The following is a 25,318-nucleotide window of genomic DNA, read 5'->3' as shown; positions in this document are numbered from 1 at the left end:
TGCGGTGGCGGAGGAGGCGGCGGCGCTGGGCAGGGTCCGGGCGAAGGCAGGAGCGCGGCTCAGCAGCTCCGGTGGGGCCGTGCCGAGCCGAGCCGAGCCGCGGGGACCGGACCATGCCGTCCTACACCGTGACGGTGGCCACGGGCAGCCAGTGGTTCGCGGGCACCGACGACTACGTGTACCTGACCCTGCAGGGCACGGACGGCTGCAGCGAGAGGCACCTCCTGGACAAGCCCTTCTACAACGACTTCGAGCGCGGCGCGGTGAGTCCCGGGCGCTGCCGGCCCGCACCGGCACCACCGCGCCTTGCCCCGCGGAGCCCCGGAGCGGGCAGCAGCCCCGGCACCTCGGCCGAACCCCGCGCAGCGCCCCGAGGGGCCGGGCGGGGCTGGGCTGTCTTTAAGCGCTTGACTCCGGGTGCCGGTGCTCCGGAGCGGGACACCGGGGTACCCGCTGCCCTCCCCGGCCGCCCGGCATCCGCATCCCTGCCCTAGGGATGGAGCTGCGGTCAGTCAGACCTTGGGAAAGACGGGGCTCTTTGGTTCTGACTTACGATGGGCTTTCAGGTCTCCTCGCACTTTCTTTACAACTAAAAAAACATAGTGAGTTTCGTGTTGATAGGTGATTTTTAGGGTCAGTATTTATTAATAGTCAGAGCACTGTTATCTCCAAAGAATTAAACAAAGAACCAAGAGCATCTAGTGGAAAGTAAGATGCCTGCCAAGAGAAATGTGTAGGGCAACGTCAAAGAAAGTTCAAAAACGGCATGAATGTGTGAGGATGAAGTTGTGGCTGGGTTATCAGCTGTGCTCTTCTTCTTAGACCAGATTTCTGCTGTTAGCTGTGCCCTGTCCTCTCTGTGGTCCTATCACCGTGTTTCAACTATCCAAATGTAATTGCTTATACTCAGAGCATTGGTTTTGAATGGCATTTATTTATTTGCTTATTGTCCACTCTGGAAATAATAGACTTTTATTTCCCTCTTTTTCCAAAATGTGTATTTTACCTGGAAACAAAATTCACAGTTTCTAGAAGGTCTGATGAGATAGAAACAACTTTGAAAGTTTTAAAAAGATATTCAGAAGTTTGGAAGTTAGACCTCCCACCCCATGTACAAGTGAGTCTTCAGTGTCATGGTGCTGCTTTGCCTTGAGGTGTGGTTTTTCAACCATACGGTTCACAGCCTGAATTAGGTTTTGAGTAGGTGTTGATGGCATGTGTGGTTGTGGTCCCCAGATATTTACCAGCCACTGCTACTGAAGTTAATTTTCTTTCACGATTAAACATTCATTAGCTTAGGACATTGTTACCTGAATCTCCCCAGTGGACATCCAGTCATTGTTTCTCTCTTATGTGCTGAATAGTCACATACTTTAGGCAAAACTGAACAACATTAGCAAGAGAGGTTGAAGGAGACCTCAGGCTGTCCTGCAAATCCAGGGTTAGGGCACTTTCTCCCAGGAAGGCTGAGCCCTGCCCAGCTCAGGACACAACCACCAGGGTTTTACTGACCAGGCAGTTTGCTCTCGATCCTGGCTGCAAAAGAGGGTTTCAGGTGGCTCTGATAGAGAGCCTGGCAGTACTCTGAGCATTCAGTTGGGCTGCATCCTGTCACAGGGAGAAAATGCCATGATGGAGCATTCAGTGTCTGCCCAGCAGCAACAGGAGAGCTGCTGTGGGAGCAGATCCAGCAGAAGCAGAGATATATCCACTAGGTGATATGGTGGGTGAAATACTAGGTGACATAGAGGTGTGGGTTAGCAGCAGTCAGTTTTTCAGCATGTATTTGTTGTGGACCATCAGAGTAAGTCTGTGTTCTGTAAAGTGTCTGGCTCGCTTGCAGTACAATGTGCTGCTGGTTTTGGTAGCACATTTTTGGTTTTGAGGATGTTTTCTTGGGGAATGCAGCATCTTTTTCCAGGCACCTGTTCAGGTTATCGTGTGCCCAAAACACTGTGTCTTAATAGTATGTTATGCAAGGGAAAGAAGGAAAGAAAAGAAAAATACCAGTACAGAACCAGAAAACTAAAACTGAAGAAGGCCAGAAGACTTTGAGTTTGGTTGGTTTGCAAAATATAGCAATTGTTTTCACAGTTCTGCCTTTATGAAAAGTGAAAGTGTTTCTTTCAATACCATCTTTTTTTTTTTTCTGCAAAGCAATTCAATTGTTAATCCTTTTCTAAAACAAAAACAGTTTTTAGTGGATGAGCAGAATTTTGCAGCATTATTTTGTAATTGTTGTCTACTTTCCAGGTTTGGGTTTTTTTCCCTAAATGTTGTGCCAGGCTCTGTAGTTCCATTTTCCTCATAATGTCTTAATTTGCATTATTGCAAATTGGGCATTACTATATGTGATTAAACAGGGCATGGGCAAGATCTGAGTAGGAGATTTGCATGGCAAATGTTGACTGAGGGAAAAGTATGTGGAAAACCCTGAAGGAATTTGCACAATGGCAGCTCAGATGTAGTTTTTTGACTCACTTCAAGCCCTGGACACAGGCAATGTTGAAAGTTATAGTTTCTTTTCTTTGCAAAGTGTCTTTTGAGTAAATTCCTCTGGTGCTGAGTGATTTCAAAGTTAATGGTATCCCTCAGTTCTCTCTTTCCTTCCTGTTCCCCTTTCATCTGCTTTTTTGCTTTTGTTGAAAGAAAAATACTAGCATGTATTTCCAGAAAGGAAATGCAGCTATTTGCACTTAGAGTTTTATGCTTATACAAAGAGGAGTTGTCTGTGCCATCCTTTTTCCAATATAAGAATGACCAGTAGGACTCTCTCCTCAAAAAGAGACTCAGGTTTTGCATGAGATTAAATTGCTTGAACAGCATGGTACAGGAGTTTGGACAGTGCAATAGTCTTCATTACTTCTGTTCTCTCACTCTACCCTCAAACTGTATAAAAGCTCCCTGTATCTCTGGTTTGCCATACAGCCACCCTGGTGTTTATCAAGGGACCTCATACAACAAATGGCATAGAAACCTTGAGCAACCAAGTGTCAGTTCTTACCTGCACCTTGTACCTTCTCTGTAACCTGACATGCCTTTATCTATTAGCAAAATTGTCATCTGAGGTGAGCCCATGGCAGTGCTGGCTTGGAGGCAGCAGAAGCTGTGTGAGGTACCAGGAGGGAGCCTTCCCTTTCAGAACTGCCATTAAAATTGGAAGTGTGAAGGTCGTAAAAAGATTAAAACCCTCCAGGATCATTTTAGGTTAATTTCATGTCCTTCTTGCATTACACCAACAGTAACTACTTTAGGGCTCTGGTAATATAGGCATGTAGGCTGTTGCAAGAGGAATGAGTTTCTTTTGAAAGTTGGCTGTCAATGTGACATTTCTATCGACTCCTTGGATCGGATTCATATAACTCTTTACTTTAAATCTTATGTGTACATATCTCTGGGTGTGACATTGTGCTTAAATTCCTTTCTACATCTGAGCCTTACAAACATAAAATGTACAATTGTCCAAATTTTAGCTGTATAAACATAAAATCTACCATTGTCCTCATTTTAAAAAGGGAGAACTGAAGAAGACCAGGAAGCAAAAGACAAAGTGGATTTTGGTGATCTGGATACTGTCCTTAGTCTGAAGCACACATAACTAACACACAAAGGTCTTTAAAATTCCTAGTCCAATGTTCTAATCTCTTTTGCATCTTTCCACTCCAGTTGCATGAGTAGATGTGCCCTAGCAGTACCTCCTTCAGCTCTTGCTAGGAGAGTAGTGAATGGTTTCATTGGCCTGCATGTTTTTCTAAGACTTGCACACATTTCAAGGAATAATACTCTTTTTAGATTGCATCCAAAAATGTTTCTCCATTTCTGGAGTGTTTTGCATGTTATTGTTTGTTCTTTTTTTCATCTTTCTGTTGCACTGCAGTCTAATAATAGGTCTTCCTTTTTTTCACCCACCAGAAGCTGGAAAGCTGTGTGAGAAAGACTAGGTATGCCTGGGCAGTGCTGGGGTGCTTTCTGCATATGCAGTGCATCACTGGCTGTATTCTGCTCTGCAGGTTGACTCCTATGATGTGACTGTGGAAGAAGACCTTGGAGAAATTCAGCTAATAAAAATTGAGAAACGAAAATACTGGTACCAGGATGACTGGTACCTCAAGTACATCACTGTTAAAACACCAGTGGGTGACTACCTGGAGTTCCCCTGTTACCGCTGGATTACAGACGAAAAGGAGGTTGTCCTTCGAGATGGAAGAGGTGAGAGCTATTAGAAACCAGATTTCCTGCAGAACACCTGGAATTCTTCCATCTCTCCTTCCCATTTCTCCACATACCTCCCAGTCTTCTGCCTTCGATGAAGATCCTCTGCCAGTCCCCTGCTGCATCCTAGAGAGTGGCTTTCCCTCCTAGGAATGCTTTCTGAGCAGCCTGTTGGGCACTGGTAGTTGGGTTGGATATTTTGGGAAGCACATACAAGGAAGAGTCCTAATGCTGGCTTGTTACAGTGGTCTTGAATTTGAAGGTAGACCCTAATGCCAAATTTTTTACTGCTCCACATCCCCATTGCTGGAAGCCCTTTTGATCCAATTAGAATTAGTGTTCCCTCTTTGTTTCATTCTAAGCTCCTAAGTGGCCCATGATTAATTGCCTGTGAATTGTCTTGTTTTCATGAGAATGAAAGAAAACCCCAAAGTTGCTCAGCAGGTGCCAACTGAAACAGCAGCTTACTTTTCTTTCATTCTCTTTGCATGCTGTCAAGTCCAGGACAAGGCAGGATGATGGATTGGACTGCTCCAAGTAATGGTGACCAACTGAGAAAGGTGTTTTTAAGTGTCTCTGACACCTACTTGCTGTGACCAGGGTTTGGGCAGACATTTGTCACTGATGTTTGCCTGTTCCTCTCTCTGGTACCTGGGGTAGGTTGGCTACTGTAGTGTTCTGCAGCATGAGTGCTTGAAAACAGCTGAAACAAGTGTGAGGTGGTAGGAAATAAATGTTTATATTCCCCCTCCATTTTTGGCCACTCCTGGCTGGGGCATTTTGTGTTTGAAGTCTTTTGTCCTATAATGACAACTATGTGTCAGTTTATTTTTGGTGTTTCCATTTTTCATAATTTGCTTTATAACAACTGTACCACTTCCAAGGAAGGCAGCTTTGTGTGGCTTTCAGAGTATGGTGAGGCAAAGGACAAAAGCAAGTGAAACTTTCTTGGTAACTTGGACACAACCACCTGGAAACCATTAGCCATGTACATTATCAGCTGTAGTACCTCTGATATTACCAGCCCGAACCCCAAACAAGCTTCTGTCATGAAACTTCTACTGGTTTTATCTGCCTCCACATTTGTGTATGTAAAGTGAGGCTCGTACCTTGCCCTTTCTCTGATCACTAAGGAAGTCTCTTAGAGCAAAATGTCTGGAACAGAAGTGTCATTGTTTTTTCTTTCTGTTCTCATGACTGGAAGATGTGATTATTTCCCCAAGCTGGCTGGGGAGAGCATTGCTCAAGGGGAGAAGCTTGGAGATGTTTCCTGCACATGTCATTTAGCAGAGAAGATGATCTCAAGTAATGTTGTGGTTTCTCTTATTGATGGAAAGTCCCTTAGATACTGAACTGTAAAATTAGTTCCCAAGACTCTCTTCAGACCATTTAACACTAGATATGTAGAGCAAATGTCTACATTAGAAAACCAAGGTTATATACAGTTGAGACTGATATTCCTCGTTTGAGCTAATTTTCCCTTGGAAGCACCAAGTCAGGAGCTTGTCTTCTTCCACAGATTCTCTAAGGACGTGTGTGTCCACTGAAAAGTACTAAATTGGATCATGTTAGCATTTCCCACAAAAACTTTGTAAAGGTATAGATCAGAATTTTGAAGGTTTGAAAACTTTGCTGTCCATCTCAACACTTGGGCAGTGATAGGTAGAGGAGCCTGATAACCCTGTCTCTTTTCCCTGTTACAGCAAAGCTGCCCCGAGATGACAAGACTCAGATCCTCAAGCAGCACAGGCGCAAAGAGCTCGAATCCCGTCAGAAAATGTACCGGTGAGTTTGCCACTGCTCCAGGGTCTGTCCTCAGCAGGCCACAGTCTGGCAGAGTATATTCCCATTACCACATGCCTCTAATTACTCAACTGCTGGATAAGAGAAAGCCTAAGTTACCATGTTGGCATATCTGGTTTTTACTTAGATGGAATCCATTGTACAGTGACGATCACCCTGATGCAAGTGGCATCATGGATACTTGTGCCTCAGATAAGCCAATCTGTGAGACTTCCATGGAAATTCAGTGATACAGCCTCTGTGTGGGCCCTCTGGCACACTGTAGTGCTTTCAAGGAAAATCTTCAGGGAAGATTTGAAGGCATATTTCATTTGTCTCTTACAAGCGGTACTACAGTTTTTGGAACATGATCTGAACATGTCAGCTTTTCCCAGAGCTTTTTGGCTGCTGCACCAAGCTAGCTTGAGTTGTTTCCTGCACCAGGGTGCAGTGCAAACCTGGCCCTGTTTGAGTGAACTGGAATGTGCTAACAAAACACAATTGTGATGTATAAAAATCTCACATATGTGTATTTTACATATATGTTTCATATATATATATATATGTATATGTACACACACGTATGTATTATATATCACATACATATTATGCTGCCATAGACATTTTTTCCTAGTCAGTGTCATGATGAGAAAATTCTGTCTTTTCTCAGAGGGTAACTCCAGAAGGCATTAGACATTGCCTTTTGCTAGAGATGTGCTCTGTTAAAATAACAAAAGTTTCTTGCACTTGTATCTCTTTATTGGGAGAGCAGGGCAAAGGGTCTATTCAGAATTGATGGAGTGAGGCTTGGTGTATGTATTGTTTATTTCATTTGAACAAGAAAGGCCGTTCCCTACAAATTACAGGAAATAGAGCAGAGGAAAATATGGTTCAAAAAGAGGTGTGCCACAAAATTTTATTTACATATGCAAGAAGGAAGGCAAAACCATTTGTAATTTCAGGGAAATAGCTACTAAAAATTCTGATGCATAGCTGATAATACACAGTGCAGTCTGCGTGTGGCAGGCAGTTTGGAAATACCATTGAAACAGTATTGTTTACAATTCACTTTCTTTTGTTTTGAAATAAAAATGGGGCAAAGAATGTGTGCCATGGCCATTCGGAGGTTGAACAGTTGAATCAAGACTCCTGGAGAGGGCCTTTTGAAGGAATCTAAATACATGCCTGTGTAGTTTTAGCTGCTGTATCTCAGTTCTGCAGAAGTGCAGTCCCAAGAATGAGCATGGATTGGGCAGCTGTCTCTCTGTTCCCTCCCCTCAGAACACATTTGAAGCTACTGCCAGTTTCAACCAAATGTGGCAAGTGTGTCAAAATATCACAGATATTAAGTTACCTCAAGTTTTGTGAAGGTAGGTGGCCAAGTAGATGCCTTCCAGTCTGCTTCAGGATTCTGTGGGGTACTGGTAGGTGTTGATGTGGTGTAAATCACTTATTTTGGCCTAAGTGAGTCTGACACAAAATTCTTTTATAGCAGTGAGCCTCCAAAACAGTAGAGGTCAGGACACAGCTCTCATGCTGATAAAGTTTTACAGTTAATCAAACCTCTCTTATTTTCTCAGCTGGAAGGAGTGGCATCCAGGCTTTCCCCTGAGCATCGATGCCCATTCTCACAGTGAACTGCCTCGTGACATCCAGTTTGACAATGAGAAGGGAATTGACTTCATTCTGAACTACACGAAAGCGTAAGTGTTTGTGGGACTTCAGAGTCTGCAGAATCTCTTTTGGGGCAGGATAAGGATCTGACCACCTTTTGGGTTTCATTGAATCTCAGAATTGGATTATTTTCTCCAAGTGCAGGATCAGCAGTCAAAGTATGAAATTAGGAATTGAAAGGATTTGTTGGGGTTTTTTTTTGTTGGTTTTTTTTTTTTTTTTTTTTTTTGTTATCAATATTTATGTTTTTCACACTGGGAACTGACTGAACCTCTGCATTCTTGTTAGCCATGGTTTTGGCTGTAGGCAGATGGAGACACTGGTGAACACTGGTGGAAACATCAGCAGCTCTACAGGCACCTGAGACCTTGAGCATCTCACTCAGTTCTCAGCATTGCCCCCTGGAGATACCTTTCTCCTCTGACTGTTGGTGATAATTGAATTTTCTGGTGACATACACAAAGGTTGTTACCAATGCACCCTTGACATCCTGCTGGAGAAAATCTCTTCAGAGCAGCCCATCAGTTATCCACACCTGAGTGTAATCTGCTTGGGGCAGCCAAGTCACTGTACACCCACTTGCACATATCATGTCATTGAGGAAAACATTGGATGGCCATTGGATGAGCCTGAATAATCAGTCCTGCAGAGCTCTGGAATATCACAGTGTCAATGAGGCAGATGGGACCTCTCTGACCCGTGAATCTCCTTCTGTGCTGTCTCAAGTGCCCAGGTCATACAACACTGTCTCAGATATCCCACCACACTATCAGGTGGTGGAATAGTCTGACATGAGACAAGAGTGGTCCTTACATGTCAGAGCATTCTGGGTACTTTATTTATTCATTTAAGCAGCTGAATTCCGCTACCAGCACAGAGTCAAATCAGCATGGTGTTAGCCAGTGCAAAGCAGCTGTTCCCCAGCTCAGATAGAAGATCTGAGTGATGCAGGAGCAGCAGCACCTGAATGCCAGAGATGAGAGGATTGCCACTCGGGGACATAAGCAGTTTGGAGGCTGCAATCCCCTTCCCGCAATCCCATCCTCCCCATCCATCCCATCCCATCCTGCCAGGCTGTGGCATGTTGTCAGAGGGCTTGAGCCACTGCCAAGTGAAACTTGGAAGTGACTCAACAGAGTGCAGGGACATCTATCTTTGTCATTGGCTGTAAGGGGCCCTCCCCATGAAATAGGAACCTGAAACTGTGTTGCTGACAGCCAGCCATTCTGGATAACTGATACGACACAAAACAGATTTTCTAAGCAATGGCAAAGCTTCTTGTCTGGCACATTTGGCTGAAAAATTTAGACCTATGTTTCTGGTCAAGTGAGTTGTGAAAATCTTTGGAGAAGAGTTTGATAGCCCTTATCTAGCTATCCTGATGTGCTTTGGGAGCTTGGAACAACTGTTTGCAGGAATGGAGTGGAGAAACATGGGGGAAGGCATGGGGCTTGACTTCAGTTTGAGTGCAGTAGGAAGGATGGCAGAGAGGTACGTCTGAAACCCAAAGGCAAAGTGTAGCAGTGGGCAAGGAGAACTTTTAAGGGCATATGTGAGTGCTGGGAGAGTTATATGAGACATAGGAAGATGTGGAAGAGGGGAGGGGAAAGCCCTTTTTCTTGGGAAATGTAAAAATGAACTTGGAGGGAGATAAATCTCAGATATTCTTTATGCTGTTGCAAGGTTGGATTTTTGGATGCTATTGGCAGTGGATAACTCTATAAGTTTAAAGGATTAATTGTGTGTAGGTGGAGATAATCCTGAAGGTGCCTGGTGCTGACGTGACCTACACTATCTAGCAAATGGAAACTCTCAGCCTGGATTCTGTGCCAGAAATGCAGGCTTGTGTAGCTATTTTGGACCAGTGTTGCATTTGGGCAGATTAAGTTCTACAAGCAACTCTGACTTTTTTCTCCTTGCTCTGGTTTCTAGTGTGTGCCAGAAACTTCCAAGTACTTGATTTCTTGAGGAAAACATATTTTTGTTTCCTGAGTCCTTTGGAAGTTTTTGTACAGTGATTCTGTGTCCCTGTTGGGTGTGAGAAGACCTCTGGAGACGCCATCACCTGTTCTAGCCTAGACAGTTGTGTGACTTTTACTTCCAAACATGCCTCCAGGCACCTCTTACCCTTGACTGCCATCTGCAGCAGCAGAAGGAGCCCATTTTTTCATGCACCCCATCTGGGCTTAGTGCAGAAGCAGCTCCTTTGTTTTGTCTGCATTGTGGTCATGCTGGTCTAGAGCCCTCCTTCCAGAAAGCCACTGGCTGTTTCTCCAGGCTTTTCGTCCTCTCCAGCCAGTTCTGGTCCAGTCTTTTCTATATGTTTGATGATTATAAATCCAGCCTCCTGGATTGAAATATTATATATTATTTAAATCCAGCCTCCTAACATTCTCCTCAAATTCTTTTTGGGAGGCTTTCATGCAGCACTGTGACTTTACTTTGTTGTCTGCCCTGCATATCTTCGTGTGCTGTGTGTGCTTTTATTTTTGTGTTTGAAGCATTAGTGGGAAGCCAGCTTTCTTTTTCAAGTTCATTATTTGCCTTCTACTCAAAGTAAATGATTTCCATCTAATAGCAGCAGTTTAGCCTTTATGCAATAATTTAGGACTCGTCATTTCATATAAAGGGAACTTGCTTGGCTGTGCTGTGTTTGCTGAATTAGCAGATGAAGTCAGACATTTCTGGCTCCCAGCCCGCTGTGTTCATGTGATGTGTGCAGCTAAGAGCCTTGGTTTCTGAGGTTAGATGTGAGCATCAAGTTTATCCAGCAGCTCAAGTAAATAGAAAGCTCTCAAAAACTGAGGCCTCACACTTTTGGGATCCAGTCTGGCCTTTGTTGTGTAGATACTTACAGTACCTGTTGTTTTTTTTTAGGAATAGTGGCTGCCCGATCCTGGGTAATCTTCTGACTTTGTGCTCCTGTCTGAGTCTCTTTGTGTCACCACATCACTTTCTGAATTGGTGTTAGTAGTGCCCTCAGCACTCTTACCTGATGTTAACCACTGACAACGTGTGAAGCACTAGCTTTTCTGACTACAGTTTTTAGAGTTCCTAAAGCACTACTCACCCTACTGCCACTGTAGGCTGCTGAGAACAATTCTAGAATGGAGTTCTGTAAATGCAAGAGCAGAAGTTGGGCTCTTGATGTGCCTTTCAGCCTTGTGTGTAAAGGTACAGCCTGCAATATTAATTCCGTAGGGTGGCTACTCCCACATTCCACTACTAAAGTTTATTGTGTTTAGATAAAAACACTGAAAATAATAGGAGTGGATATTGAGAAAACTGGAGATTATTTTTTTCCAGATATGTTTTGTTTGGTTTATTTTTAGGATGGAAAATCTTTATGTCAACCGTTTCATGCACATGTTCCAGTCTTCCTGGAGTGATTTTGCAGATTTTGAGAGGATTTTTGTCAGAATCAGCAACACAATCTCTGGTGAGTTTATCAGCATTTGCTCATGTTTGCGTCACAGAGTGACTAATTAGTTGTCTTGTTTGATCATCTGATTAGGATAGATGTGGCTGACCTGCTCTTCTGCTCTCCAATAAATAAGCTGTATTCTCTGAAGTTTTACTATTCTTCAGGCTGCCTAGGGATCAATTCACAGAAATAAGAGCAATTATGCTTTTCTTGGGTATAAACCCAAGCACACAAGGTGGCAGAAGTATTAAAAATCAATTGCAGCAATTTGTTACGTTTAATAAGGTTGCTTCCAAAAGTACTTATAACACAAGAATTAGATATGATCTACAATTAATTTCATTGATAACATTTCCATACTCATGAGGAAAGCTCCAATTCTGTGACATTTAAACATTAGGCATCAGTCTCAGTTATGTTAATACAAATCTCAGTTTGCTTTTTTGAAAGCCTTGGCAGACACAGGGAGAAGGTGTTTCAAGGCAATTTTCCGTCATGCAGCTTCTGTCCAAGGTGCTGAGTAATTTTTTCTTGATGTAGACTTCAGATACAGCAGCAGATTCATTAGGCAGTTGATAGAGATCATGTAAATGTCATTATATATAAACTTATCTTTTTTATGCTTTATTAAAAAGCATTGTGAGTTTTAGGACTTTTTTAAAATTATCACTGCATTCCCTTGGGGCCTATATTTTTAAAATTTTTACCTTTTTTAGAAAAATTAATTGCTTTCAGAAAAACTCCTGCCTTGTTTAAAACTAGCCAGTAGTGGAAAACTTCACTACCTTTATTTTCCCCTTGAAGACATCAATGGAGCTTTTCAAATTAGCTGAAGTGACAACATGACATTACAAAACAGAACACTGCAACTATAGAAAATATCCAGTAGTACTACATATGTAATAATGAAAAGATGGAGTATTCAAAACTAGAATTTTATTGAGATGTTAATCTGGGTTTATATCAGCAATTGAAAAATAAATAGAGGGAAAACAAGTCAAACAAGCAAAACAGCAAATGAGGAGTTTTACTGAGTCAGAGTCCTAACCCTCCCCCAAATTTCCTTCACCCAGCTCTAGCCTAAAAGAACTGCTCCAGCCACTGCTGTTCTTTTCCTACACACATTGATGTGCATTACCTTTCTCCTGCTTGTGCCACCTGTTTTTTAACTAATCCCTCTGTACTGCATGCCCTGTGAATTTGAAGAGGGGGATTGGAAGACCTGAGAAGGTGGTTTACAGATGAAGAGAATATTCTTCATAAAAGTGAAATATTTTATTCCTCATTTCTTCTACATATAGATAAACAAATTATCATCAATTTCATAATTCTCAGTGTGAGAAGCAAGAATTAAATTCTCCATTTAACTTCAGTGATATTTCTTAAGTCTGTCACATTTTGAATCCTTTTTTTGCTGCTTTCTGTATTCAAAGTGGCAGTGCAGTATAACAAAAAGGTGAGGGGGAAAGGAGGAATCCTACAATGCAGTAGGTATTGATGCTGCACAGACATTGATGCTGTAGGCTTGCTTTTCCTTTAGAATATGTGATGCAACACTGGAGGGAAGATTTTATGTTTGGCTACCAGTTCCTGAATGGATGCAATCCTGTGCTGATCCGGAGATGCACAGAGATACCCAAGAAGCTGCCTGTGACCATGGATATGGTAGAATGCAGTCTGGAGAGGAACCTGACACTGGAGGAGGAAGTGAAGGTATGGCTCTGGGTCAGGCTGGGCTCCACCTGTTCCTTCTCACATCCTCTAATCTCCAGAGTCTGTTCTTACTGCCTTCAGCCACATCTCCTTTCTTCAGGATGTGTGATAGGTCATGGCAAAGATGCTTGTCTCTGCAGGCTGGCAGTGCTCCTGCTGGCTTTTCTCCTGCTGTCCTGCAGCTGCAGGCCATGCCTGTCTCCAGGTCCAGTGGAAGAGCTGTAAGCTGCAGATGAACAGTCCTTTGCCACTGGTTTTCTCTGAAAGGTTAGGGATTGACTGAATGCCTCAGAGGGGAAAGGTGCCTCTTCCTTTCCTGGCAGGGTCATTCCCACTAACATGCTGAAGAAGGGTTGACAAGGGTGGTTCCTTGCTTTTGTTTGTACAATTAACACAAGGTTCTCTTCAGCTGGCAGGGTGGAACTTGCTTGTGTGTCACTGCATGAGTACCAAATACACAGATGCTTTTTGCTGAAAGGCTCACTGCCAGACTCTGCAGACACAAGTCAGATAGTTTGTGCAATGGTTCTTGCTGTCTCAATGGCATCATTCTTGAGCTGCCATGAGCAAGAGCCAGGGGTAGCTTGTAACCACCAGGCTCATATCAGTCTCTGCCAAGACTTCCCATTCCTTTGTTCCAAACTGCTTGCATATCATTAGAACACATCATGCTTCTCTTTTGCTTTTTTGGTTAGGTTTTTTTTTTTTCCCCACAGCAAGGCAACATTTTCATTGTGGACTATGAGCTGCTTGATGGTGTGGATGCCAATAAAACAGACCCGTGCACAATACAGTACTTGGCTGCACCCATCTGTCTGCTGTATAAGAATCTGGAGAAAAAAATTGTACCCATTGCAATCCAGGTGGGCTTGCTCTCAGGGTCAACTGTTTGTTGTCTCATTTTAAACATGAAGGACTTGGGGTTTCATATTCTTTCTACATCTTTCAGCTTGGTCAAAAGCCTGGACCAGACAATCCCATCTTCCTTCCTTCAGATGCCACCTATGACTGGCTGCTAGCTAAAATTTGGGTCCGCTCATCTGATTTCCACATCCACCAGACAGTGACCCACCTCTTACGGACACACTTGGTCTCAGAGGTGTTCAGCATAGCCATGTTCCGGCAACTGCCTGCTGTGCATCCCCTCTTCAAGGTTAGTCCTGGCAGGAAGGGAGGGTCTCTGTGGGGTGGGATGGTTATCACATCACTTGCACAAACCAAAATGAAGTTCTGGTGATCGTTCAGCTGAAATAGTTTAACTGGCTGCTCTTCAGGATAAGATACGGCTAAACCACCAGGACTTCAATCTTTACATCTGGCTGCTGTTGAATTCAAATTGAGAATTTTCCTTCTTTCATTGTTTGTTTCATTTCCCAGCTCTTAGTGCCACATATGCGGTTCACAATAGCCATCAATACCAAAGCCCGAGAACAGCTTATCTGTGAATGTGGCCTTTTTGACAAGGTGGGTAAACTCCTTGTGAATCTTCAGTGTTCATGTCAGTTCATCCTTATCCATGGTTCTTTGCTCTTCATGGTTCCATATGTACATATCCTGTAATCATCACATTTTGCTTTGTTCCCTGACCTTTCTATTAAAGGGCAAACATAAGTAATGGCACCTGAGAAACATGCACACAGAGCCAATGCCTTGTTGTGCTAAAGATGTTCTCTTTTACCTCTAAGTAGCCAAATCAGAACTGGCCAATGTCAGTCAGTATCTTGCTCATCGCTGATGTGCCTTTGGCTTATAATATAGGAGTGCATATAAATTCCTGCATATATATCCACATAGTTAAGCCCCCAGCTTCTTTTAAATACTCAGTTATTCATCTGTGAGCAAGGGGATTTGTGATTGTAAATGGAAATCTTCATCACAGAAATACACATAGGTAAGACAGATTTCTGAGACCACAAAAAGTGTGTTTGGATTGCAGACTGTCTTCTTGAGTTGCCATAAGCAGCAGACCTGCTAGGATTGAATCTCAGCTTCATCTGAGTCACTGAAATGTAGCTGTATGTCATACCTTTATCAATGGTTTGGGTGAGGGCTGGCATGCGTCCTCAATAAGTTCACAGGTGACACCAAGCTCCGTGGGAGAAATGGAATGCCACATCTAGGAACTGCATTGGCCCGGCACACAGCAGTCTCTGTGGCAACATGCTAGGAGTGTGCTATGAAGTTTGGGGAGGCTTCTGAAACCCTTTCAAAGAGGGAGCCTGTGTTTCAGGACACCTCTGTCCTTGTTGCACCACTGGCACCAGGCCAAAAATAGCTTCCTTGCTTCACAGTTTTTCACCCGAGCAGAAAAGAGGGGTTAAATCCAGACACCTTTCCTTGTTGTCTGTGCTCCACTTTGCATCCCTTTAAACAGAAGTGTCATGTCCATACCCCATGCATGTGGGATGAATGTGTGGGTAAAACCTGCCAGCAAAGATCTGGAGTTCCAGAATTTGCTGGTTCTGATGCAGATGAACAACAAGCTAGAGGACAGTAAATGTAAGGTCACAACTACAACAACACTGTATCATATGCTAGAAAAGCAACTTTTGGGAACTCTTGCACAGTGATTATCTGAAGAGTTTTGCAGTGCTGTCTTGGCACAAAGGGAACACAATCTCCTACTGTTCCCATCTTGCTGTTCTTCCTGCAGGCAAATGCTACGGGTGGAGGAGGACATGTACAAATGGTGCAGAAAGCAATGAAGGATCTGACCTACAGTTCCCTCTGCTTCCCTGAGGAGATCAAAGCTAAAGGAATGGACAGCAAAGAGGATATCCCCTACTACTATTACCGGGATGATGGCATTAAGGTCTGGGAGGCTATAAAGAGGTAAAAGACCATAGTTCTAGATATTGGCTAATAAAGTCACAGGGACACAGACGTCACTTTGATCTTCATGGCACCTTGTAAACAATATCTGGGCTGGTTAGTCACATAGTGCCTTTTCCATCCAGTATATCTTATCTGAGGAAAAATACTTAGTCACGCACACACTCTTAAAAGACTGGTAATTCCTGCTTTTTTCAGTGCTATTTCCTTGCATTCTGTACTTCAGAGGACCTTTTACAAATACGTACTCTTCTACAGAATTTCACAGAAATTTACTGAGTTGGAATTTAGCCTGCAAAAGGAATTTAGTTATTCCTTTTTTAGCTATGCACAAGCCAAGAGAGGACTCAGTTCTCTGAGCCAGCCACATGAGCTCATCAAGGTTCTTGTGGGCTGAAAATATAAGCTTGGCTTCCATGATGGTTCTCTTTGAAACTCTGTAAATTAGGTATAAACTGGTTGGAATAAAACCTTTCTTAAAATGCCTTAAAATTTCGAAGTCTGAGTTTAATCAGGAAGGGCAGTAATTTTGAATAAGGAGAGGTACTGCAAGGCTGCTCGACCACACAATCATGGCTCCTTTTCAGATCTGAAACACTGTTTTGCATGATTTATATGGATCTTATTCTGCAGTGGCATTTAATTTAACAAACAATGTATTTTTGCATGGCATAAGTTGCTTACCAAATATGCAGCTGTTTCTGATCACATGACTTTTGAAAAGCATGCTCATTAAAAATCAGATCTTTTGTGTACCCAAAGTAGGAGTTTTATGTTGCAAGGATAATGTTGGAAGTTCTGGGGACATCTTTGTCTGCTGTGTTTTCTCTGTGTTTTTACAAGGGCTTATCTTGCAATATTTCCTGCAATTGTGAGTGCCCATTTGAGAGAAAAGGAAGTTGTTACTTTGCTGTGGTTGTTTTCTTCATGAGGTCCTTTTTTTTTTTCTGTCCACCTACTGTTTTCCATGTTTTCTTTGTGGATTGAGATATGCCTTTCAAATACTTAGTCAACTCAATTCAGTTTGAGTGTTTGTGGGTGTTGACCTTGCTGGAGGGTGATGTTACACTGCCTCAAGCTTGGCTGGGAGCTGTGAATCATTTGTCCTGACCCATGAACCCATGGCCATGCATGTGTCTGCTCACCAGGAATCTCCTAACTCTGCAGGGCTATCAGTCTTCACTTTTCTGATGAAATAATTTCTACCTCCAGCATTACTTCACATGTTGTAGAAGGCTTAGGCCTGAGGAAGCTGATAAGGTTGTTCCCACAGAAACCATGAGTCTCACATAGCAAATTTGTAAATCCTCTAGTCCTCTTCCTGTTTCTGATCTAACTGCAGATAGATACACCAACCCAAAGATATTTCAGCCCAAAAGGTCTCACCCACACTTCATATGCTAACTTCTGTTTGTATGGAAGGGGGTCTGAAATACTGCCATTTTTTGAGAGGAGGATCCCCTTCCTGTATCACCTGGCACCAGTGCCAAATGCATGGAGACAGAACTCATGGAGAGCAGCTTTCTCTCTGCATGTTGCTAAGTTTTTGTTTTCTTTTCATTTCCTCTGGGAGCTAAAATTACTTAAACTTTTGATGTTTATTCAGTTATTTGTCTGCCTCAATGACAGCTCTTGATTGGCTGATAGGAACCACATTGACAGATTTGTAAAAGTCTCCAAATTGCAATAAATGTATAAAATGTATAAATTTCTATTTTATTAAAGGATAAATCTCTGTTGGGTAACAATTCTTCAGTCAGCTTCTACAGTCAAGTGTTTCACCCTATGGGTTGCTGTCAAAATATTTAGCAAGAGATTCAGCAGGGTACCTGCAGAGCTAACAGAATATCTCAGCACAGCTCCATTAACCAGTCATTCAGTCATGAACTGCAGTTCTTCAGGAAATCAGATTTCCTATTTTCACTGCTTTCAAAACTGCTTGTGTTATCTCAGTGTTTTAAGAGCCTGTCTTTCAGAGGTGAGCTGGCCTGGGAAGCTTTCCTAGGAAGAGGCATCTTGAGAAGAGGAACTGAGCAGGAAGGTGTCTGCTGTGAACAGTGGGCTGTTCTGTATAGGAACAGTGGGCTATTTCCTGTATAGGAAATAGCTCTAGACCTCTTCTTCCCAGGAGAAGTTTCCTGGACCACTTAAGTATTTCACAAAAAGGATATCCAATGGGAGGGGTCAACTCTTGGCATTCAGGGGCAGCTTTGGAGAGTCCCACACACAGGGAATGGTACTGGTATCACAGTGTGGGAACCCCACTGCCCAGTGTGGGAGCCATGTGGATATATGCAAGAGAGAGTCTGTATGGAGTGAGGAGAGGAGGTAGATGTGATGACAGAGGTCTGTGCAGGAGCAAATCCTCAAATAAGAGAATAAAGTGCACAGGATTTTTCAGGGGTTGCAGTGTGGTCCAGGATCTTGTTGGGGGAAGAAGTGATGCTGCAGTCCTAAATGAATTTAAGTTGCCTTTGTTAATTCCCACTGCTTGTAGGAAGAAGATAGGAGGGTTTTGAGACCTTCTCTTGTCCTTTTCTGTTTAGCATCTGCAAGGTCAGAAGATCATCTTCTGGAATGGCAGACTTGCATTCTCCTTTCATTTTGTTTGTTTGTTCCTGTCTGCAGTTTTGCAGAGGATGTAATTCACATCTACTATGAGAGCGACGAGGTGGTGTGTGAGGATGTGGAGCTGCAGGCCTTTGTCAAAGACATTTATGTCTATGGAATGAGGGGTGTGAAAGCCTCAGGTAAGGTGGGATGGCCCAGCTGGGTCTGCAGCTTGTGCAGTCCCTGCTGGCAGCAGTGCTGAGGGCACAGCACAAGACCTGCTCTCTTCTTGGGCTGAAGGAGCTGGTTTTTGTTGTGAGACCCTGGCCCAGGCCATCTCTCAGGAGACACAGATTCTCATAATGAGCTTGAGCAGCTCGTGTAATCTCTCTACAAAGGGGACAGGGCCTTTGATTTTGTCTGCTCATGCTTTAAGCATTGGGGCAGTGTCTGTGTGTGTTACAGCCACCAGGCAGACTGATGGACATCAAGGAGCAGTGAGGCCCCTTGAATCATCTCCTCCAAACCTCACACCAAATAAGAACATGTAATAATCTCCCAGGGGTATATTGCTGCATTTCACATTTGTCCAGCATTTGTGTCATCATTGAACTTTTCTACTCTCTTCAAAAACAGATACTCGTAATTTCCATGAAATGTTTTCCTTTGCTCTGTCTCTTCTCACTGCCTCTTTTTTCTTGCAAACCATTACTTGGCCATGACAGCTCTCATCCATAACATGGCTCAATTTGCCTACCTGAGTAAATACTCCCCTGTTGTTCCCTAAACATGTTGCTTTTCTCTTCCACACACATTTTTTCCAAGCAGATTTTCAGGAATTTATAGAGGTGGCTGGGGATTCTTCCTATTGTCCTGTCTGATTTAAATCTGTCAGCACCTGTTGGCCAGTGACCTAGGGCAGATGGCTCTGGTTTTGCATGCACATTGGAGTGCCAGATGTCCAGGCAAAAGTCTGATGTTTCCAATCATTATGTTCTGGTGGATAAAACGCTTCTGGGTTCTATCTGCCTGGACAAGCAAAGGTTCATTTTTGTTTTTCTAGCTGTCTCTTAGCAAAAGCTTAGAAATGTTGTTCCTCCTATTAAGGACTTCATGCTTGACCTAAGCATCCTGATATGAGAGAAGTCCTGAGCCTTCCAGGGCTCCAGCTGGGGTGGGATGCTACAAGCACCACTGGTGGAAGGACTGCCACTACAGATGGGAAACCTACCAGGCTTGCAGCATCTCTTTCTGCACTGCTGCTGCTCCAAGGGTTGTATCATAGAGAATGGAGATTTGGCAGGGTCTTTAAAGTATGAGAGGCTAAATGAGGGAGGCTGTGGCTCCTGTTTCTTCCCTGGGAGGGCTGCTGTGACTGGGAGAATGCCAAACTCCTTTAAAGATGAGCACAGTGTACTTAGACACAGTGTACAGGACACAGGTGGGGATGCTGCATCCTCTCCTCTTTGGGCTTGGTGGCTGGCCAGAGCTACCTCTTCCCTCTTGCAGGCTGAGTTCTGCATCAGGTTGGTGATGGAGATAGGAAGCACCTGGCACAGGCAGCCTGGGCAGGGGCAGCTTGAATACTGGGACCAGTGGTGACGTTGGGCTGGGACAGGGGTACAGTGATACAGAGGTGGGGTTACTTCACTTGCAAACTATTTCCCTAGCCCCTGACTACTCTGGTTTTTCTTTGTATAACTCTGATTATTCTCCTTCAAAGACAGCTTAATGCAACTATTTCTGTTCCTCATTCTGTTTGTTTTTCAGAAGTTCTCATTTCCTCACTTCCCATTTCAGCAAATCAACTCTCCCTGCACTCTTTCTTGCAATACACTTGATTGCTGAACCTCAGACCTTTATAAATACAAGCACATGGTCGCTTCCTCCTTGGCATGAACCTTCCCTGCTCGCACTGCAGACTGAAGAAAAATGGAGCAACTGAGGTCCCTGCCCTGGGGACTCTGGGAGTTCCTTGCTGCAGGGGAGGTAGGACAGGAACACTGGTTTTTAAAGGCATAATTATACTTTTTCTTTCCCTTATGGAACACCACCTACTTTGCAAACAGTGGTGATGCCTCAGAGACTTGTATGAAGCAAGGCTGTTTTTACAGCTGCACAGCCAAGGCACAGAGAGGTGAGGAGCTCCTGTTGGACCACACAGCAAGACCCACAGAATGCCCTGCTCTTCAGACACTGCTGTATGCCCCTCTGACCCATGGGTTCTCATTACTGCTGGGTGGCAGGGTTACTTCATTGCTGGGTCAAGCTTTTCTTCTCCCTCATTTAGGGTTCCCTAAGATGATCAGGACACGAGAGACACTGGCAGAATATCTCACAGTGATCATGTTCACTGCATCGGCTCAACATGCAGCTGTGAATTTTGGTCAGGTAGGAACCTGTGGGAGGACTGTTCTTCTTCCTGGGCTGGGAGGTACATCTTAGAGAAGCATTTTTTAGTAGATGTACAGAATTTCATTGCTTTTTTTTCTGGTCAAAATACCTGCAGAGCCATCTAAAAATCCCTGTGAAGTCTGTGGAAACGGAAGTAATTTGGAAGCTGAGAAAGGCATTTCAAGTCCTACATATGTACCAAAGATCAGATTAGGTGTTCTAACTCATATATTTTAGTTTTGTTGATTTTATTATGGGAATAATTTTTTTAAGCATTTAAATGGCATTGCTGCTCATTTCTTGAGTTTACAAACCAACTGGCAACTTTGAGCTTCCTCTGTGATGTTTGATGTGTCACATACTGATAACCTGTGTTATCCCTGCCTGCCTTGACTGACATATACCTGCCCTGAATCTATAGTAACAACCTGCCTTTCAAATGCTGTTTCTTTCAACATCAAGGCATTTTGGAAAGCAGATTTAACAGCCAGAAGCAAATCACTTTGTCAGTCGCAGAGCTTTTTCACTGGGTGCTGGTCAGTCACTGGAGCAGGCTCCCGGGAAAGTGGTCACAGTTCCAAGCCTGTCAGAGTTCAAGGAGCATTTCAACGATGCTCTTAGTCTGATGGTTTAATTTTAGGTAGTTCTGCAAGGATCAGGGAGCTGGACTAGATGATCCTTATAGGTCCCTTCCAACTTGAGATATTCTATGATTTTATGAGGTTTGGTTTTGGGGTTTTTTTGCATGTTCTCACTTCAGGCATAGGTGGTCTCTGAGATATCATCTCAGAGACAAGCAGAGAGACCATCTTTCTTATGGTGGTTATTCCCAAATACCCTACATCACTTTTTATGCTGACCCTCCTGTCCACCCCTGCAGCTCAGGAGCCCTGGAGAAGGTCTGGAACCTGGTGTCTAATGAACTCACACTATTGCTGTGACATGTCCATAATCAGGGACCTCTGCAACTGTTCCCTTCTAACTTATCTTTAGAACTGATTGAGACTACTCCCAGTGCCCCCCTCAGAAAATCCTGTCTGTTCAAGTACCACCAAGAAACCATCTCTTAATTTATCATACAGAGGATATGCAGCCTATCAGTAAAAGCATCTTCAGCCATGGAAGCAAAAGGCAGAGAGGGCCGAGGGGAGGAGGAGGTGGCTGTGGGCTTCCCCTCAGGCAGAGCAGGGGCAGAGAAGGTAATGAAAAAGTGCTAGGGATAGAAAGGGTTCTGGTAACTGCAGCATCTTAGATGATGGCAAAACTCAGGGTCATATCTGAGGCAAAATGAGTCATCAGCATCTCACTGCTCTGAACCAGGCCAGAAGTGACTATGAGTTCCCAGTCTGCTGCTCACCATGGCCATATCTGCATGCCATAGTTCCATATTTCTTGATGAACCAGCATGCTTAATCTCTGTTAGTATCTGAGCACGTGGGCATTCACTGTGGGCATGTTCTTGGAGGAAATTTAGCATAAAAGAGAAGCTGGAGTAAAGGCAATCGCCTCAGGTTATCAGAAGGGAACTTTGTTTAATAAAATATTTAAGGCCTTAGCCAATCTGCTGAATTTGGGCTGTGTGGCACATGCCTGTGGTTAGCAGAATAAATTCTCCCATTTAGATTACCCAACTCAACTCCTGAGCAAAACAGTAGGGACTTCCTTGTCGCCAGCTCTTCTCTAGAACTTTTCTGTCATTAGTATCTTCTCTTTCTGAGGGGCTCCTATTACAAGAGCAAACTCCCTGCTGGCAAACTCCTGATTTTCTTTGGTGTGTTCCTAAGCACCGGCCACTGCTGGTTCTCACTGTGGTCTCCTGCTCTTTGTGCAGTATGACTGGTGCTCCTGGATTCCCAACGCCCCACCAACAATGCGCTGCCCTCCCCCAACAGAAAAGGGCACAGTCACCATCGAGCAGATTGTGGAGAGTCTGCCAGACAGGGGACGTTCTTGTTGGCATCTTGGAGCTGTCTGGGCCTTGAGCCAATTCCAGGACAAAGAAGTAAGTCAACCTCCCTGCTCTAGGTGCTGGAGATGTGAGACCATGAGGGCCACGGCAAGGCTGCACAGACTCATGAGACTGTTCAGCTGCCCATGCTTGACTTGGCCATTTTCACCTTTCTGTGGAGACGTGTCAGTGCTGTGGGTTTGCCTGTGTTCTGCCAGATGCAAACCAGCTCTGAGAAAGAAGTTGTATTTTTACTCTGAGGCTGTCACAGCTATAATCAAAGTTCTTAAGCTTGAGCATGGCATTGCTTGAAAAGGATGTTGGTGTGGGAGGCAGAGGGCTGCAGAGGCATAAGGGTTGTCCCTGTAGTGCTGGGGAAGAATGTACAGCAGTGCTGTGTCCCCATGTCCTGCTCCTTTGGAAAATCTGCTCCTGTGCCATGTGCACTACAGCTGTGGCTCATGCCTGGCAAGTGAGGAGTGAAAACAAAACAAGCCTACAGAAGGCTTTGCAGGCATGTAAAGCCATGCCTGGTCTGTAGCCATTTCCCTCATGTAAAATGAGGTTGTAGGTACCTGGTTGTTTCATGCCACGGGCTCTGGAGAATGTGTTTTGAAATCCTTAAATAGAAGATGATGGACAGTGGGTACTTTAAATTCAGTTTCTCTGTAAGAAGAAAGCAGTACTAGCAGAGAAGCTTGTACTATGGGAAATAGTGCCCAAAGTGCCCAAAGCACTGCCAGTGTGCATCTTGTGCAGTGCACTTTTCAGAGCACCCTTAGAGTCCAAGCTGACTAAAGCAACTGTTGTATTGAACTCTGAAGAGCAGTTTGAAGTCAACAGAAACTTCCACTGTCACTGAATGAAGTAGTCATTTTCCTTTTAAGCCTCTGGCTGGGAATTCCCCTCTATCCTTTTTTCTAGCAGCATAAATGTTTGGGTGGCTATACAGAGATCTGGCATAGGAAGCTCATCGGACTGGCCTCTTCCTGAATACAAGTGCATGGTTTGCAGTGGATGAGGTCTCTTCAGGTCAAGGAGTGCCATATAGACCCCTAAACCAGCACCACAGAATGATGCAGGAATGGAAAGAAGCAGACAGCAATAGAGAGAAGGTGTAGGCTAACTTAAATATTGATAATACTATTTTAATAGAGGCATTTGTGAGCAGAGGCTCTGGGTGGTGTCCTGTCAAATGGCATAATATTGAAAACTAATTGCCTTTGCTTTCTCAAAGTGTGGTTTCTTGGTGTTTTCCAATCAGCTGTTTCTGGGCATGTACCCAGATGAACACTTCGTGGAGAAGCCAGTGAAAGAGGCTATGGCAAAATTCCGCAAGAATCTGGATGAGATTGTCAGCACCATCACCGAGCGCAACAAGAACAAGAAGCTCCCTTACTACTACCTCTCCCCAGATCGTATTCCCAACAGTGTTGCTGTTTGAGCACATAGCCAGGAGAGTTTGAAGGCCTGTAAAGCTAATGATGTTTTTCTGTTATATGCTTCTTCAATTAGCTTTTCAGAAATGGGTAAGAAACCCATCCTCTCCATCAGAGCTTGCTTAAGTCTATTTGAACTTTCAAAATAAATTTGGTTATGACCAATCTTGCAAACGAAATCTAACTGACAACCCTCTAGGTCAAATTTGTTACAAATTAATTTTTCCAGGATTTTTAAACTAATCTTAGAAGCAATAGACATGTTATCTTTCCCTCTCCTTGTCAAAACAATGTAATCACAGATTCACTTAGTGGAAATAGTATCTTGAGCAATAAGCAAGTCACATTTTAAAATCCTTCCTGTTTTTAATAGGTGACACTGGTGACATAAAAAAATATAACATTTAAAGTTTATGCATTGCTTTGAATCTGATTAATGTGAAGTATTTTCACTACCATCATGAATATCCTAACAGGATGAAAGTAGAAGCAGGAAAGTTTTTTTACATAGCTGATGGGGTTTTATTGCTTTCTTACCAAGTTCATGTGAAATGACATCTCATAGGAGATGAAAATTTTGTACCTTCTCAAACCTAAGTATTTTTTACATGAAACTAGGAGGATTTGTTTTAGCCCCTGCCAGCAGAGTTTGATGTCATTCACATGTAGGGACAAATGTCCTCCTTAAGGCAGTGTCAGCAAGTACAGACCTATGCTCAGTTTGTTTCATTGCTGAGGCTGGGGGGTTTGTGGACAGATTCTTCTGTTTCGTGGGGAATGAAGAGGCTACTTTGGATAATGGAAAAATTTATGGAGAAGGCTCAACTGACAGCTTCTAAGAGGAATCTAAGATTTGGCCAATTAAGCATAACTGGCATGTTCCATCTTAGTAATTAACCACTGAGTTTTGTCTGTTTTGTGTAGAGGTGTTTATGTTCAAACACTTGGACTCTGGTAAAAGTTGAGAAAGCCACTGAAAAAAAAACCAAAATTGAGGTTTGTGAAATTTAAGTTGTGGTTTTGCTGATTAGAATTTGGGTTTATTTTTCTGAGAATTTGTTCCTTGTACTTGATCTGCCAGCATGCAGTGTGTTTTCTCAATAGATAAGAAAGTTCCTTGTGCTAATAAAACAAAACTGAACATCTAACTTCTATTTCCTAATTCAGCATCTAATACTATATGTCTCGAAAACCTTGTAGGAATAAACAAAATGTGCTGTGTAGAGAAATGAAGCTTATGTAATTGAGAAATACAGTTATTTTTATGTAATTGAGAAATACAGTTATTTCTATAATTCATGTGTAATTTGGAAAATAGTACTACTAAAATATACACCCTTTCATATGAAA

General features: G+C 43.3%; 1 protein-coding gene across 3 annotated transcripts; it reads left to right on the top strand.

The window, feature by feature from the left end:
• Nucleotides 1–25,318, top strand: ALOX5 (arachidonate 5-lipoxygenase). 3 transcript variants are annotated; one of them, XM_071439031.1, is made up of 14 exons: nt 2–263; nt 4,011–4,209; nt 5,916–5,997; nt 7,575–7,697; nt 11,001–11,107; nt 12,633–12,805; nt 13,501–13,668; nt 13,755–13,958; nt 14,183–14,269; nt 15,459–15,637; nt 18,266–18,387; nt 20,478–20,578; nt 22,413–22,583; nt 23,794–25,318. In XM_071439031.1, exons 1-14 carry the CDS (start codon nt 114–116, stop codon nt 23,971–23,973), a joined length of 2,046 nt encoding a protein of 681 aa, XP_071295132.1. In that variant the 5' UTR covers nt 2–113; the 3' UTR covers nt 23,974–25,318. The 3 variants fall into 3 exon arrangements, with proteins under 3 accessions (XP_071295134.1, XP_071295132.1, XP_071295133.1); XM_071439032.1 differs by having other exon boundaries at nt 3–263; nt 13,522–13,668; XM_071439033.1 differs by lacking the exons at nt 20,478–20,578; nt 22,413–22,583; nt 23,794–25,318 and adding an exon at nt 19,958–20,283 and having other exon boundaries at nt 1–263.

The sequence above is a fragment of the Agelaius tricolor genome, unplaced genomic scaffold (assembly GCF_023055355.1).
Source record: "Agelaius tricolor isolate 1412-34295 unplaced genomic scaffold, bAgeTri1.0.p SCAF_13, whole genome shotgun sequence".
NCBI lineage: Eukaryota > Metazoa > Chordata > Aves > Passeriformes > Icteridae > Agelaius > Agelaius tricolor.
Note: the sequence above shows the minus strand (reverse complement) of the source record. Positions and strands in the feature narration are given on the sequence as shown.